The sequence below is a fragment of the Homarus americanus genome, unplaced genomic scaffold (assembly GCF_018991925.1).
Source record: "Homarus americanus isolate GMGI-L3 unplaced genomic scaffold, GMGI_Hamer_2.0 scaffold32929, whole genome shotgun sequence".
Lineage (NCBI taxonomy): Eukaryota > Metazoa > Arthropoda > Malacostraca > Decapoda > Nephropidae > Homarus > Homarus americanus.
Genome location: NW_024737097.1, coordinates 10468542 through 10482606, shown reverse-complemented (window position 1 = coordinate 10482606; position 14065 = coordinate 10468542). Strand labels below are relative to the sequence as shown.

The 14065-nt window shown below is 39.1% G+C and overlaps 1 protein-coding gene across 1 annotated transcript in view; it reads right to left on the bottom strand.

Moving 5' to 3' along the window:
- Positions 1 to 14065, bottom strand: part of LOC121873111 (cadherin-99C-like) — a 143295-nt gene that overhangs the window by 111015 nt on the left and 18215 nt on the right. The window contains exons 6-7 of the mRNA XM_042376423.1: positions 10104 to 10233; positions 6622 to 6822 (exon numbers count right to left, since the gene is read on the bottom strand). Coding sequence (XP_042232357.1) covers positions 6622 to 6822; positions 10104 to 10233 — 331 coding nt within the window. The remainder of the gene's footprint in view (positions 1 to 6621; positions 6823 to 10103; positions 10234 to 14065) is intronic.

The window sequence follows — 14065 nt, the reverse complement described above, 5'->3', positions numbered from 1 at the left end:
ACCAAGCCACCCACGGCGGCCCGCGTAAAGTGAGAAATGCGTAAAGTGAACAACATAACATATGGGATTAATTGAAATAGAGACCGGGCCAACCCCCAAACTCCACTTTTTCAGACACAGTACCTATGTTGTAGTAAAAATAACTTCTTAATTTTATGATGGTATGCACACACAATTAATAATTAAGAGAAATGTCAATAATATTAGGTTTTTTAACACTTACATTAGTAGAAAAGATGGCTGGGCACACGGGGATGGGCGGTTGGTTCCGAGGCAGAGGGCAGATTATTGGCCCTCACCTGTGTCACTTGTATCAATTGTATCACTATCCACCACAGAGGCTTGCAGACTGTCAAACCCTCAAAGTCCATATAAGTCCATATCCTCCTATCATTATCACTATCACTGACTTGGGCGGCTGTGGTGGGTGGCGGTGAGAACTCGGTAATGTTTGATGACTGGGCGATGCGCACTTAACAAACTCTCCGTAAAAATTTTGCACAGCCAGTGAGCATTCGTGATTAGGCAGGGTACAGCGTGGCGTGAAAGCATAAAGTGGGACTGCGTGGCGAGGTTGACTGTATATATATATATATATATATATATATATATATATATATATATATATATATATATATATATATATATATATATATATATATATATATATATATATATATATATATATATATATATATATATATATATATATATATATATATATATATATATATATATATATATATATATATATATATATATATATATATATATATATATATATATATATATATATATATATATATTGATAAAATCACCGGGCAAAGCTCAAGGTCAGGCATGCTCTGAAGATGTGCAAATATTTCATGTGACTAAAATTATCTTATCACGTTTTCATTGTGGATTTACATGAATATATATATATATATATATATATATATATATATATATATATATATATATATATATATATATATATATATATATATATATATATATATATATATATATATATATATACACACTGTATACACACTGTAATTATAAAAAATGTAAAGCAACTTGGATTACTAAGATAGATCCTCATGTGGCTTGCATAATTCATGGCAGCTGTGTCTCAAATAACCTATTTTCACGAATGGAATGTGCAGTTTGTTATGATCAAATTTTTCAATTTCATCAAGCTACAGGTGATAAGAAAGATTTATTGCAATTACAAATTAAAAATAGGAGGAATAAGGCCTTGAAGAATAAGTTTTTCAATGTACAACAATGGAAAGATCCCAAGTTGGCAGAAAGTTTAGGTTTATTGGTGTTAGGTAAAAGACTTAATCCCCATTTAGACAAGACTGCTCCTGCTAAGAAAAATAAGTTATTGGACCTTCCAGACAATGGGTCAGTAGGAAGTCTACAAAAACCTCTATCTACTCAATCTGATTTCAGTGGATTCCAGGATCAGGACGATGAGCCTGGTTCTAATCATAGTATCCAGTCTCTTGAGCAGGAAGAACCTGTTGAGACTGACTTCATCCTATCCACATCTTGGCAACCACTTCCACCTTGGGCAAAAGTGTTGGTTACTGCGAGTGGAAACAGGCTGCTGTCAACTGACATGCAGCTGCTAGATAATATTGAGTGTAAGGTTAATTCTAACAGGCCATGGATAAAATTGGTAAGAGCTAAGTCTTCTTTGTTCACTAATCCATCTGAATCTGTGGATTCCTTATTCAAGGTATTTTATGAAACTGTCTCTAAGCTCCCTGATATCTCAGCAACTACAAAGAGAGAGGAAGGACATGCAACCTTGGTTCATCATTCTTTGTTTTTGGAGGGTAATGCTACACTTTCTTGGCCTGATATTTGCCCAAAGATGATCTCTGAAATAGACAAAGTCTGGGTTAATTTATTGAAAGACTTAACATTCATTCCCTCTGACAGGAATGCTCACAAGTTTAGTTTTTAGAAGTTCCAATTTAATGAAGAAAAGAGTTCCTTATATGATCTTTCCCAATATTTGTCAGCTTCAAAATATGTTGATATAAGTTATGAAAAAAATTTGAAACCAGTTGCCCCTGCACTGCGGCTTGAAGAATTTAAAATTAGGAAATTGGCAGCAGATGTTTGGTCTGCAATTATGATGTGTCAGTTATTAACTAAGTTTGTGCTGGACTATGAAGAAAATTCAGAAGTGGACAAATGTTTTGCTGCTGCTCTACAAGGAATCCCATATTCCCTGTACAACTCATTCTTAGATCATTTGTTGAAAGCCCTAAGACTGAAAGTCCAGCTAAGGAAACAAGCAACAAATAATGCTTCAAGTGGTAGCGCTTATTTGTTGATACGTTCTTCTCCTCTTTCTCCTGCTTTGTTTGGTGAGCAATCATTGATTAATTATAGATCATCTTTGGAGAATACTATTAATATTAATGTCCCCAGGAGTCCTCAGACCTTTCGGAAACCTAGGAGAGGAAGGTTTTACAGGGGAACAAGACCAGCTGCCCGGGTCAGTTATCAACCAAGGGGAAATTTTAGAGGAGGAAATAATCAAAGAAGTAATAGAGGTGGCCGTTTGTTCAGAAACGGAAAGAGACCTTATTCCACCACCTCAGCAACTTCCCCCTTCCAATGGAGCCAGACAGCTGGGTCATCTAGGGGGTTGGGAGAACAGATGGACTTCTTCCATATGGGCTTATAAGACAATCAAAGGGGGTCTCACATGGACTTGGTTGAGGCGCCCTCCCCTAGCATTCCCAAAGAAGGGTCAAAAACCAACCCCATTATTTACAAAATTTGTAAGTCAACTACTAAACAGAGGTGTCATAGAACCGTTGCAGTCAGAGAAATGTTTCATGTCTCGCCTATTCCCAGTCCCCAAGAAAGGCAGCGACAAATTAAGGTGGATTTTGGATCTTTCAATCCTAAACAAATTTATTCCCAAAAGAAGTTTCAAGATGCTCACTTACGACCATCTGAGGCATCTAATTTCGCCCAATGCTTGGATCTCAAAAGTGGATCTCGAAGATGCCTATTATCATGTTCCTGTTGCTACCAGGTACAGAAAATTTCTGGTGTTCAAAGTAGGGGAATTAAGTTATCAATTCACAGTAATGCCATTCGGTCTGACAATTGCACCAAAAGTCTTTACAAAACTGGAAAATATTCCCAGAAAGATCCTTGCAAAGGAGGGCATAAGAACCTTTGCTTATCTAGACGATTGAATGATAATGGGAAACTCTTTCGAAGATTGTCAAATGGCAACCCAACGTACACTAGTACTATTTCAAAACCTTGGTTTAAAGATAAACCAGGTAAAATCAAATTTAATACCATATCAAAAGTTGAATTGGTTAGGCCTTCACTGGGATACAAATCAGCAGTCAGTCAGGAACAAAAGTAACAGATTTGATAAACAAAGTAGAAGCCTTTTGTGTAAAGCACAAGGTTTCTTGGCACGATTAGGAAAAACTTCTGGGTCTGTTGAATTTTGCCACAATAGTGGTTCCATTGGGAAAGTTAAGGAAAAAGCAACTATCTCATCTGGGATCGAAGTTGTTTCACAGAAACACAAAAATTGCCTCTTCTCTCCCTATTCAGATAAAGAATCATCTGTTATGGTGGACAAACTGAGACAATCTAATAGGTCCCTCTCCCTGGGTTCCACCTCAAACAGGTTTGGTCGTTTGTACGGATGAGTCCAAAATAGGATGGGGATACCATTCTTCAAAAGGGGAATTCAATCAAGGAAAGTGGAGCAACTTCCTTTGGGACAAACACATAAATATAAAAGAATTAGCAGTGGTCCTATTCTCTTTGTCAACAAACCCAAATTTACAAAATATGACGATCCTGTTTGCCATGGACAACAAAACGGCAGTCTTTTGTCTCAATCAACAGGGGTCAACAAGGTCTTGGCCCCTTCTACAACTATCAGAAAAAAATTTCAGTATTTGTGCAACACAAACACTTTACCTCAAAGCAACTTATATACCGTGAGTGCAAAACAATTGGGCAGATGCGCTGTCCCGTCTCCGGCCAGTATCGACAGAAACAGAATGGTCCCTAAAGGTATCGGAGTTCAAGGGTCTAGTGAAGAAGTTTGGAACTCCACAGATAGATCTGTTTGCCTCCCTAACAAATTACAAGATGCCAATTTATGCATCTCTGGAAAGCTCAAATCTTTTGGGAAATGCCCTCCTCTTAGATTGGAACCTTTGGAATTCAATCTATCTATGCTCACCTGTGAAAATATTGCCCAAAGTGGTTCACAAACTCAGATCCTTCCAAGGCAAAGTCCTCTTAATTGCACCATATTGGATCCTACAACCTTGGTGCCTGGATCTACTGGACTGGTGCCCGAATCCTCTACAATTGCAACAAGGATGTCTAGACCAGGTACTACATTCTCAGTTCGAGATATCCTTGGCACTTCACGCTTGGAGTTTCTCAAAAAAGTTTAAATAGGTTTTTGGGTAATTCCAATATAGCTAATCAAGTATTAGCAGGTCATAGACCCCAAACTTCTATTCAATATGAGAAAGCTTGGAATCTTTTTCAACAATTTATCAAGTTAACAACTCCAGATTCATTATCGGAAACAGTTGTATTAGAATTTTTAGAATTTCTGTTCAGAGTTAAAGGCCTTCAAGGATCGACAATTGCATCTTATAAATCAGCGTTGGTTGACCCTCTGGCTTGGGGTTTTAATATTACTTTGAACCCAAGGATTTATCAAATGTTAAGATCGTCCTTTTTCATTCAGAGACCTCCTCGACCCAAGAGAATCCCACCTTGGTCTCTGGAAAAAGTTACTAATCTTGTTATGGGGCCTAATTACAATATAAATCTGAACAGGGATAGAGTGCTCCAGAAGGCAGCTTTCCTTCTAGCAATAGCAACGGGTATGAGAATCAGTGAACTGATTTCAATTTCCAATAATCCATCATTATTGGTATTTTTTGGCGAGGATGTTATCCTTTTTCCTACGGAGATCCTAAGAAAAAATGAAAGGGAAGATTTCCAAGCTCAACCTATTAGGATAAAACGTCTAATGAATGAAACAAGGGTTCCTCACATATTGTGTCGTTAAAAATCTTCAGGAATGGTTAACCAGATTCCCTAATAGAGGCCCTTATGTTTTCTCATCAAGGGATGGTAAGAAATTATCTCCTAGTCAATTGACAAAATCCTTATCTCAATTAGTGAATGAAGCAGACCCTGGCAAGAAATTTTTGGCACATGACACTAGGAAATATGCAGGGTCTGTTGCCTTTCTGCGGCATATGAGTCTCAGTCAGACCAAGGAAATGGGCTTTTGGAGATCTTCAAAAATTTTCAAAGACAGCTATCTTCATCTATCTCTGAGAGATGCTTCAAATGTGGTGGTGCTGGGTTCCCCTCCCCCATCTAGTCAATCTCCACTACCAGGACCTTCTTCCTCATTAGAATAAAGTGAGTATCCTTTTTGAGTAAATTAACATTTTACCTTCCGGTAAATGTTCCTAATTTAAGAAATGTTCTAAACGGTTTATAATATAATCGGGATCTCAGTCAGAGGAGCCTTGTATGCAAAGTCACCTCCCTCTCCGCCTCCTGCTCGGGTATTCTTGCTGACGTCGCATTCAGCTTGAACAAAAAGACGTTTTTTTTTCTAAAAACCAGTTTTTGTGATATAGCTCGAATGCGACGTCCATAACCCACCCATCTCTACCCCTCGAGGGTTGACTTTTAGTTACTGCTCTCTCTGAGGCAAGAGATGAGGTTCTCGATGCACATAGTTGGAAGTGAACGAGGGGGTTTGAGAATTGCAATTAAATGCCAGGTAGCGACGTGTCCTCCTAATATTACTTATTAAGTAATTATTAAATGTTTTAATTGCCTGTATGTTGGCCTGGCAAATTGGCTAGGAATTAACATACCTAGGTAGCATTTGCTGATGTCGCATTCGAGCTATATCACAAAAACTGTTTTTTAGAAAAAAACGGCTTTTTTATTATAAATTTTATTTACTGTGTATTATTATTATTATTATTATTATTATTATTATTATTATTATTATTATTATTATTATTATTATTATTATTATTATTATTATTATTATTATTATTATTATTATTATAATTAACACATTTTCACACCCCAGGCCCCAATGTGGGTCAGTGACCTATGCCTGGGTGGGCTAATCTCCGTAAAAAACAAAACAAAAAAAACAAGGACTTTCTCAAAGTAAGTGCAATGTAATCCATCTTATATTCAACCAGAAACTTTCACATAAAGTCTAGTTACACATTTCATCCCTGAAACAGCACTGACCTGATTAACCACAAAAATTAAATAAGACCTGTACAAGTATTTGTTCCTCATGGAAAATTAGAAACCTTTGTACGAGCTAAATTTTAAATACTGTATATTTGTATGTTTGTAAGTTTTGCAACATTTTGTGCAAGAAATTTACTGCCACAAACTAATATTTTGGGCAATAGTATTGTATTTAGTCTGAAGCAATTAGATAAGAATGTGTTTACCCTTAATTTACTTACTGTACCTAGCGATTAAGAGAGGAAGCAAGCGTTTGTGTGTATGTTTACATCCACATTTAGTGATACACATTAACTTTATACTTACAAGATCAGGATCGGTGACAGTGAGTGTAATGGGTTGGGGGCGAGGGTAGTCATCGTACACAGGGGTCCCAGGGACAGCATTCTCATCTACATTGCCAGTATAGGAGGAAGCTGTCACCACTGGTGGGGAGGAGTCCACACCTACAACACTGATCACCAGCTTGGCTGTGGCAAATCTTTTTGCTTCACTCTCTTCCTCTGCCTGTTAGATAACACAAATTAATAGTGCACTGTAGTACACAAAAATTTTAAATCGCAAAAATTTTCACACAAATCGAAAGTGAAACCTTGCTAATCTGGATGCAGGTGATCTGGATGTTAATTAATCCAGATCAAGAGGTAAGTGCTTCTGATTATAACAAGCAATGAGTCAGTTCCTGGCCCTTCCATTTCTTTTCATTCTAATTCAAGTCTTAGTGGTATGTCAGATCTCAGTGCTATAACTACAGCTTCTCCTAAACCTCCTCAATTGGTTTTACAATCTGATGAGTCTGATAAAGAATTATACGTTTTTACATGTAGATGTTTGAGATAGTGACTCAAAATTAGTGTACAAGTGATTTAGTAGCACAGTACAGTGGTCCCTCGGTTAACGAGCGCCTCGGTTAACGAGATTTTGGTTAACGATTTACATTCCATAAGATTCTTAACATCGGTTAACGAGCAATCCCTCGATTAACGAGTTTCTTACGAGCCGACCCCAACATGTTTTCGCTTGCATTTGGCGGTCCACCAGCTGTAGTATTAGTCCGCCAATACAGTAATCGGTTCTAGGGCTTATATTCCTTACCATTTTAGTAAATATCAAGAAGTTTACAGTACAGTCAACCCTCACTTTACGCGGTCCCACATTCCGCGTTTCCACGTTTACACGGTGCCCTGCCAGAACCCAAGATGCTCACATTCCGCGGTGGGTGTACCCCTTTACACAGGTGAAGTATAATTTTTTTATTTAGCTCATAAAATTCATACACATTATCCGGCCAGAATATAATTTACATTGCTGGAATTCTTACAATTTGATGATCATTTTGAATATAAACATCATAGATTTTGCATTAGACATACAAATTTTAGATATAATGTTTACTCTGAGTAAATATGTTATCTTTTGTGCAAAATATATGACATTTATATTCAAAATATTCCTGGTCTTACAAGGAATCCAGCAATGTCAATTATATTATCCTAACTTTAGTCTGATTTATTATTTATTACTAAAAAGGTAAACAGTCTGGTATTCCCACACATTCATCTGGTAGGGACGGTTGGTGGGGGGTGGGAGGGAGGGAGGGACCGGCGACCGACCACCTGGCACCATGGTGTGAAGAATATTATTTTTTTTTTTATTAACTGAAGATATTTGTTTTAGCTCATAAAATTCATACAAATTACCCGGCCAGAATATAATTTACATTGCTGGAATTCTTACAATTTGATGATCATTTTGAATATAAACATCATATATTTTGCATTAGACATACAAATTTTAGATATAATGTTTACTCTGAGTAAATATGTTATCTTTTGTGCAAAATATATGACATTTATATTCAAAATATTCCTGGTTTTACAAGGAATCCAGCAATGTCAATTATATTATCCTAACTTTAATCTGAGGTATTATTTAATACTAAATGTTAAAATCTAGTTTTTTCACCCAACCTTTCTCTTGAAGGGAGGATTGGTGGGGGGTGGGGGGGAGGGTTGGGACCGACCATCTGGCGGTTGGAAGAGGGGGGGAGGCAAGGTGGGGTACTTTGATTGACAGATAGTGTCCTGAAGAATATTTTTTTTTTTATTAACTGAAGATATTTGTTTTAGCTCATAAAATTCATACAAATTACCCGGCCAGAATATAATTTACATTGCTGGAATTCTTACAATTTGATGATCATTTTGAATATAAACATCATAGATTTTGCATTAGACATACAAATTTTAGATATAATGTTTACTCTGAGTAAATATGTTATCTTTTGTGCAAAATATATGACATTTGTATTCAAAATATTCCTGGTCTTACAAGGAATCCAGCAATGTCAATTATATTATCCTAACTTTAGTTTGAGGTATTATTTATTACTATACCTGGTTTTCCCCCCAAAATTTCTCAGAGAGGGAAGAGCCAGCGAGTGTAGTGTGAGAAGAGGGGGAGGGAGTTGAGTCCATCATTTGAATGGACATTAACTTGGCGACTGTATTTCTCTATTTCTCTTAAGTATTAATTGTGTGCATGTACCATCATAAAATTAAGATGTTATTTTTACTACAACATAGTTATGTGTCTTCAAAAAGTGGAGTTTGGGGGTCAGCTGGTCTCTATTTCATTTAATCCCATATGTTATGTTATTCACTTTACGCGTTTCTCACTTTCCGCGGTACCCTGTGGGTTACATTAACCGCGTAAAGTGAGGGTTGACTGTATTCAATAATTTTAAAAGTTTAATATTAAATTTTTTAGTAATTTTAACAATTATTGAACATAATTGAAGGTAAAGAAACTAGTTTCTGGCGCGCCATCCAGCCTGGCAACACACCAAATAGGCGTTAGTCTCTTTCTCTTTTCAGTGGAGGTAACATCTTGCTTGAGACTCTCTTCAACTAAACGCTTTTTTTCTGTTTCCAAGCAAATTATTGGTCATTTTGAAATTTATTTTACATATTGACAATATATAATACAGTGCAGTGTTGATTTAAAGAAAATATTCTTGAATTACACCAAAAGAACTACAATTTTATGGGTGAAATGGCACCATGGGGTGACTTCTCTTCCACCCCAATGCCTTCTCTTCTCCCGTCTCCTCCACCCCCATTCTAATTCCTATCATCATCATCATCATCATCATCATCCAGGAGCCTTCTACATACACACCTCAAAGTAAGTGTACTTTTCTACCCTTTTTGTTGAATTTAGGCAATTTTCGGTGAGCTGGAACCAATTACCCAAAACCCATTGAAACAATGGTTTCGGTTAACGAGCAACCTTCTAGAACGGATTGTGCTCGTTAACCGAGGGACCACTGTACTTGTACTCTAGTATATAATACTGCAGTTTAAAACAAATGCCTCTCACTACCTACACATTACCCATCTTCACTGCTTCTACACTAGCTTCAGGAGTCAGGAGCCCTATCGATTTAAAGAAAAGCACTTATAAATAAATACAGTAATCACCTTTCTTGTGTTTTATGGGTTATTACTGTCTTTTTTTTATTATGCATTTGCTAATTTTTTGAAATTTACAATAATTCAGATATCTTGCTAATCCGGAGCACCTTCCCCCCAATTAATCTGGATAGATGAGGTTTCACTGTATTAAATCATATTAAAATCCACTTAAAATTTCAATTACTACTGTGCATACACTGATGGCTACTGTTGTAATATGGAACAAATTCATTCATAACTAAAACTTCTTACTTCTTATTAATGGGAATACCTGGAAGATAATGGCATCCAACAAATATAAAGTATACAAACCTTTACAACGATCTCAAACTTTGTAGTGACAGCCCTTTCAACAGCAGTAGTGTGGGTAACAGCTCCTGATTGTGGGTTGATAACAAAGAAGCGGTCATATGTTCCTGGCCGACCCGACATGAACGAATACCTGAGTTGAAATTTCTGGGTTAACATAACTACAGTATTCTCACCATGTGTGTATATACAGTGTAATAATAATAATATTAATAATAATAATAACAATAATAATAATAATAATAATAATAATAATAATAATAATAATAATAATAATAATAATAATAATAATAATAATCAACGGTTTATTGAAGGAACATGGCAGCCGGAAGGCTGAAAATATACAGTTGCATAATTGGGGAATGGGTCTCTTGATTGACAAATAATATACTGTACAAGTAACATAAGTGATATAAATATGATATATAATAACTAGGTGAGGAGAAGGTCATACAACAGGGCATTTCAACATAGTGACAGTGCAAAAAGGTAAGATTGACCGGGAGTCAATACACTGGTTGATTACAAGTTATTGATAATTTTTACAATGGTTGGGACTGGATTGTACTTATAGCGATCAGTACGTGCTCATATGGGCTGGATGTGGTTGTGGTGTCGAACAGCAATTCTCGGACGAGGGATCTCAGGTGGTAGTAGGAACCGGTGTTGAGGATGGTGCAGAAGTTTCTCACCAAATTTGCAGATGAGGTCATGGTGATGGTCAGAGAGAGCTGAGAGGGTCAGTGTGTTCAGCGCTTCTTGATAAGTGGAGTAGGAAGGTGAGAGAATAATCTTGCATGCCCTCTTTTGCACTTTTCTAGGTGTTTACATTGTGTGGCATTTAGGGAGGAAGACCAGGTAGGGGAGATATAGGTGAGCTTGGGAACTATGAATGTTGAGTAAACACTGAGGAGCTCGGGAGCAGGAACTACGGGGGACTTGAGTCGGCGGAGGAGGTGGAGACGGAAACTGGAGGATTTGACAACTTTACTGATGTGTGTTTTCCAATTTAGTTTGTTGTCTATGGTGACGCCGAGGAGCTAAGTGGAGTCTACAACCTGGAGTGTGTTGGGGCCTAAGTAATGGAAGGGGGTGGGACAACGTCGGAGGAGAGGTTGATGTGCATAACCATGGTCTTGGTATGGTTGATGGGGACGTGACTGTTGGTGGCCCAATTTTGGAGACTGTTCAATAAATCCTGGAGGGCAGTATAGTCGGGAGCAGAGTTGTTGACACTGATCCCAATGGTGGAGTCGTCGACATATTTCCAGCGAGCAGGGGTTTCTCTTAGGGCATCATTGATAAGCATAAGGAAGCAGAGCGGTCCCATCTTGGTACCTTGGGGACGCCACAGGTGAGTGACTAAAAAGTGGAGACAGCCCCTCGGAAGCGTACGGTTTGGCGTTTAGTCACTAAGGAAGTCTGTGAGCCATGGTATAAGACATCTCCGAAACCCGAGGTTGATAGCTTTGGTGATGATTAAATTATGGTAGACTAGGTCAAAAGCGTTTGTGAAGCGTTTTTCGTTTTTCCAGATGGCGGTATATGTAGTCGTAGAATGCTGACAAGACAGTGAGTGGTGGAGGAAGCTTTTATATTACCAAATTGCTGAGGATCTATGGTGCCTGCAATATCAGCATAAGCCCAGTCAAACATGAAACTTTCACAGATTAAGCTGGGTATTGTGGTGATGGCAATGGGTCGTAGCTCATTTAAGGATTGTTGACTGCTTGACTTGGGCACTGGTGACACATATGAAGTTTTCCAGTCAGTTGGGCATCTTGCTTGACTGAGGGAGGCATTGATGATGGAGCAGAAGGGTTTGGCTAGTTCTTGGGAGAACTCCTTGTAGAGTTTCATTGGTAAGTCAATGGGAGTGGTGGAGCACTTTAACTTCAGTTTGTCCAGACGTTTTGCTACTTCAAATTCTTCTACTAAGTCAGTGGGAAAGGGACCTGGTAGGTAAGCAGGGAGACTGGTTGTGTCAAGCCGGGGAGCATCTGGCGTATACAGTAGTTGTGAAATGGTTGTTTGATTGCTCGGCTGCGTCAACATTAGTGAGATGGCAAAGGAAGGGGAGAGGGTGTATCTTATTGTTTAGTTCACAGAGTTCGTTAAGCATACCAGACCACTGGCTGTTGTTGGTCTGCTTCAGGTGTTGCAGCTTGGTTGGGTAGTGAGACTTCTTTGCAGTGAGTATTTCACGGATGACTTGGTTGCGAAGGGACCTGTAGTAGTTGTGGTCATTGAGATAAAAGGCGCTGTCTCTCTGCTGCATAAGTCTTTTGATCCGAGATGTGATCCAGGGCAAGTCAGCTGGGTGTGATCTGACAGACTTCTCGGAGAAGAAGTGGTGGTAAGCTTCTGTGGCGGTGTTGGTATAATTTATCCATTTGGTGTCCACGTCATCCACACTAAGTACTTCAGTCCAGGGATGGTGAACTATCCACTGCCAGAAGAGATGCACTGCAGAGTCAGTAATCAGCCTGTAGGTCTTGATGTGGGGTCTCTGTACTTGGGTGGTAGTGGCAGCTGAAGACCAGAACACTGATAGGTGTGTGCTACACCCGATAGGAGGCATTGGTGAGGTGGTTGGTACTGGTCCAGTAAGTCAGTGAAGATAAGGTCAAGGGTATTTTGACCGTGTGTGGGGAAGTTCACAACTTGTGATACTGACAGCTGGTCCTGGATATCAGTGGTGTCAATTTCGTTATAATCCCCGCATAATACTAACTTGGCACAAGGGTACCTAACTCTGAGGTGGTAATGAGCTGATTGATAAGAGTGTCTCTGCTGGGTGAGCGATGCAGATGGTATGCCACACAGATTATGAGAGAAGCAGTGTGGCGCGGGTGGGCACGTGGCACAACACGTACCCATAATGCCTCCACATCTCCTGGGACTTGAACATCTAGGCGTGACGGGCATAGTACGTCTTGACAGAAGAGGACAACGCCCCCTCCGCGCCCATGTGAACAGAGGTGATGAAAGAGTCATATCCCTCAATGTGGCATGCTTCAGGAACAATTTGCCAAGCTTCACATATGGCAACGACGTTGGCAGCTACTGATCGGACTGTGGTTGCCAGTTCATCAAATTTATTAGCTAAGGAAGTGACGTTGGCGAGCAGAAAAGACGGGAGACCATACCATGTTCGTGGAACTTCAGTGTATTGGTACAGTCTGTCGGGAGTAGGTTTCTCTGGTTTTCTAGTGGAGGTGATGGTCCTAATGGGCTTTTGTTTATGACGTCCTTGTCTACGGCTGCGAGCATGAAATATGTTCAGTGATTTGAGTAGCATGATAACACTGCCATCAAGATAATAGTTCCCAAGCTTTAGAAGGTACAGGGAGCATCTGGAGTAAGTAATTGGTGGACATCTGTTGATATCTGTTGTTGTGGACAGATGGAAGTGTTTGTCCGCGGTGGCCATAAACTCACTGGCGGCGCTTTGAGGGCCGCTGACATTGATAGACATCTGTTAATATTTGTCAAGTCGTAAACACCGCGAGTCCTTGTCTCCAGCACGTAAGGGTCGCCGACACAGTACCCACGGTATTTGTAAACACCACGGTGGTCCTTGTCACTGGCACTTTGAAGGTGACCGACAAAGTGCCCACGGTCTGGTACTACACTGCTGTGTTTACGTGTTTTTCCCACGGAATACACTATTGGATCACTGTTTGGTAACCAATCATTGCACTGATCACTTGAATGTTTAGCTGAAAAATCCCGGTGTAGTGATGTTGGTAGGGAGTTGGGATATAGCAAGGGGGGAGGGGGGAGTCAGTGCCAAACATACTTGGCCTGGCTGCAAGTCACGAGTGCCTGTAGAACACACCGTGTCTCATTGAGGGCTGGTGTGTGTGTGCGTGTGTGTGTGCGTGCATGCGTGCTGGACAGAGAGCAAACCAGGATTTACTCGGGAAGAAAGGCCAAATTGAGAATTTAAATTATCATGATAC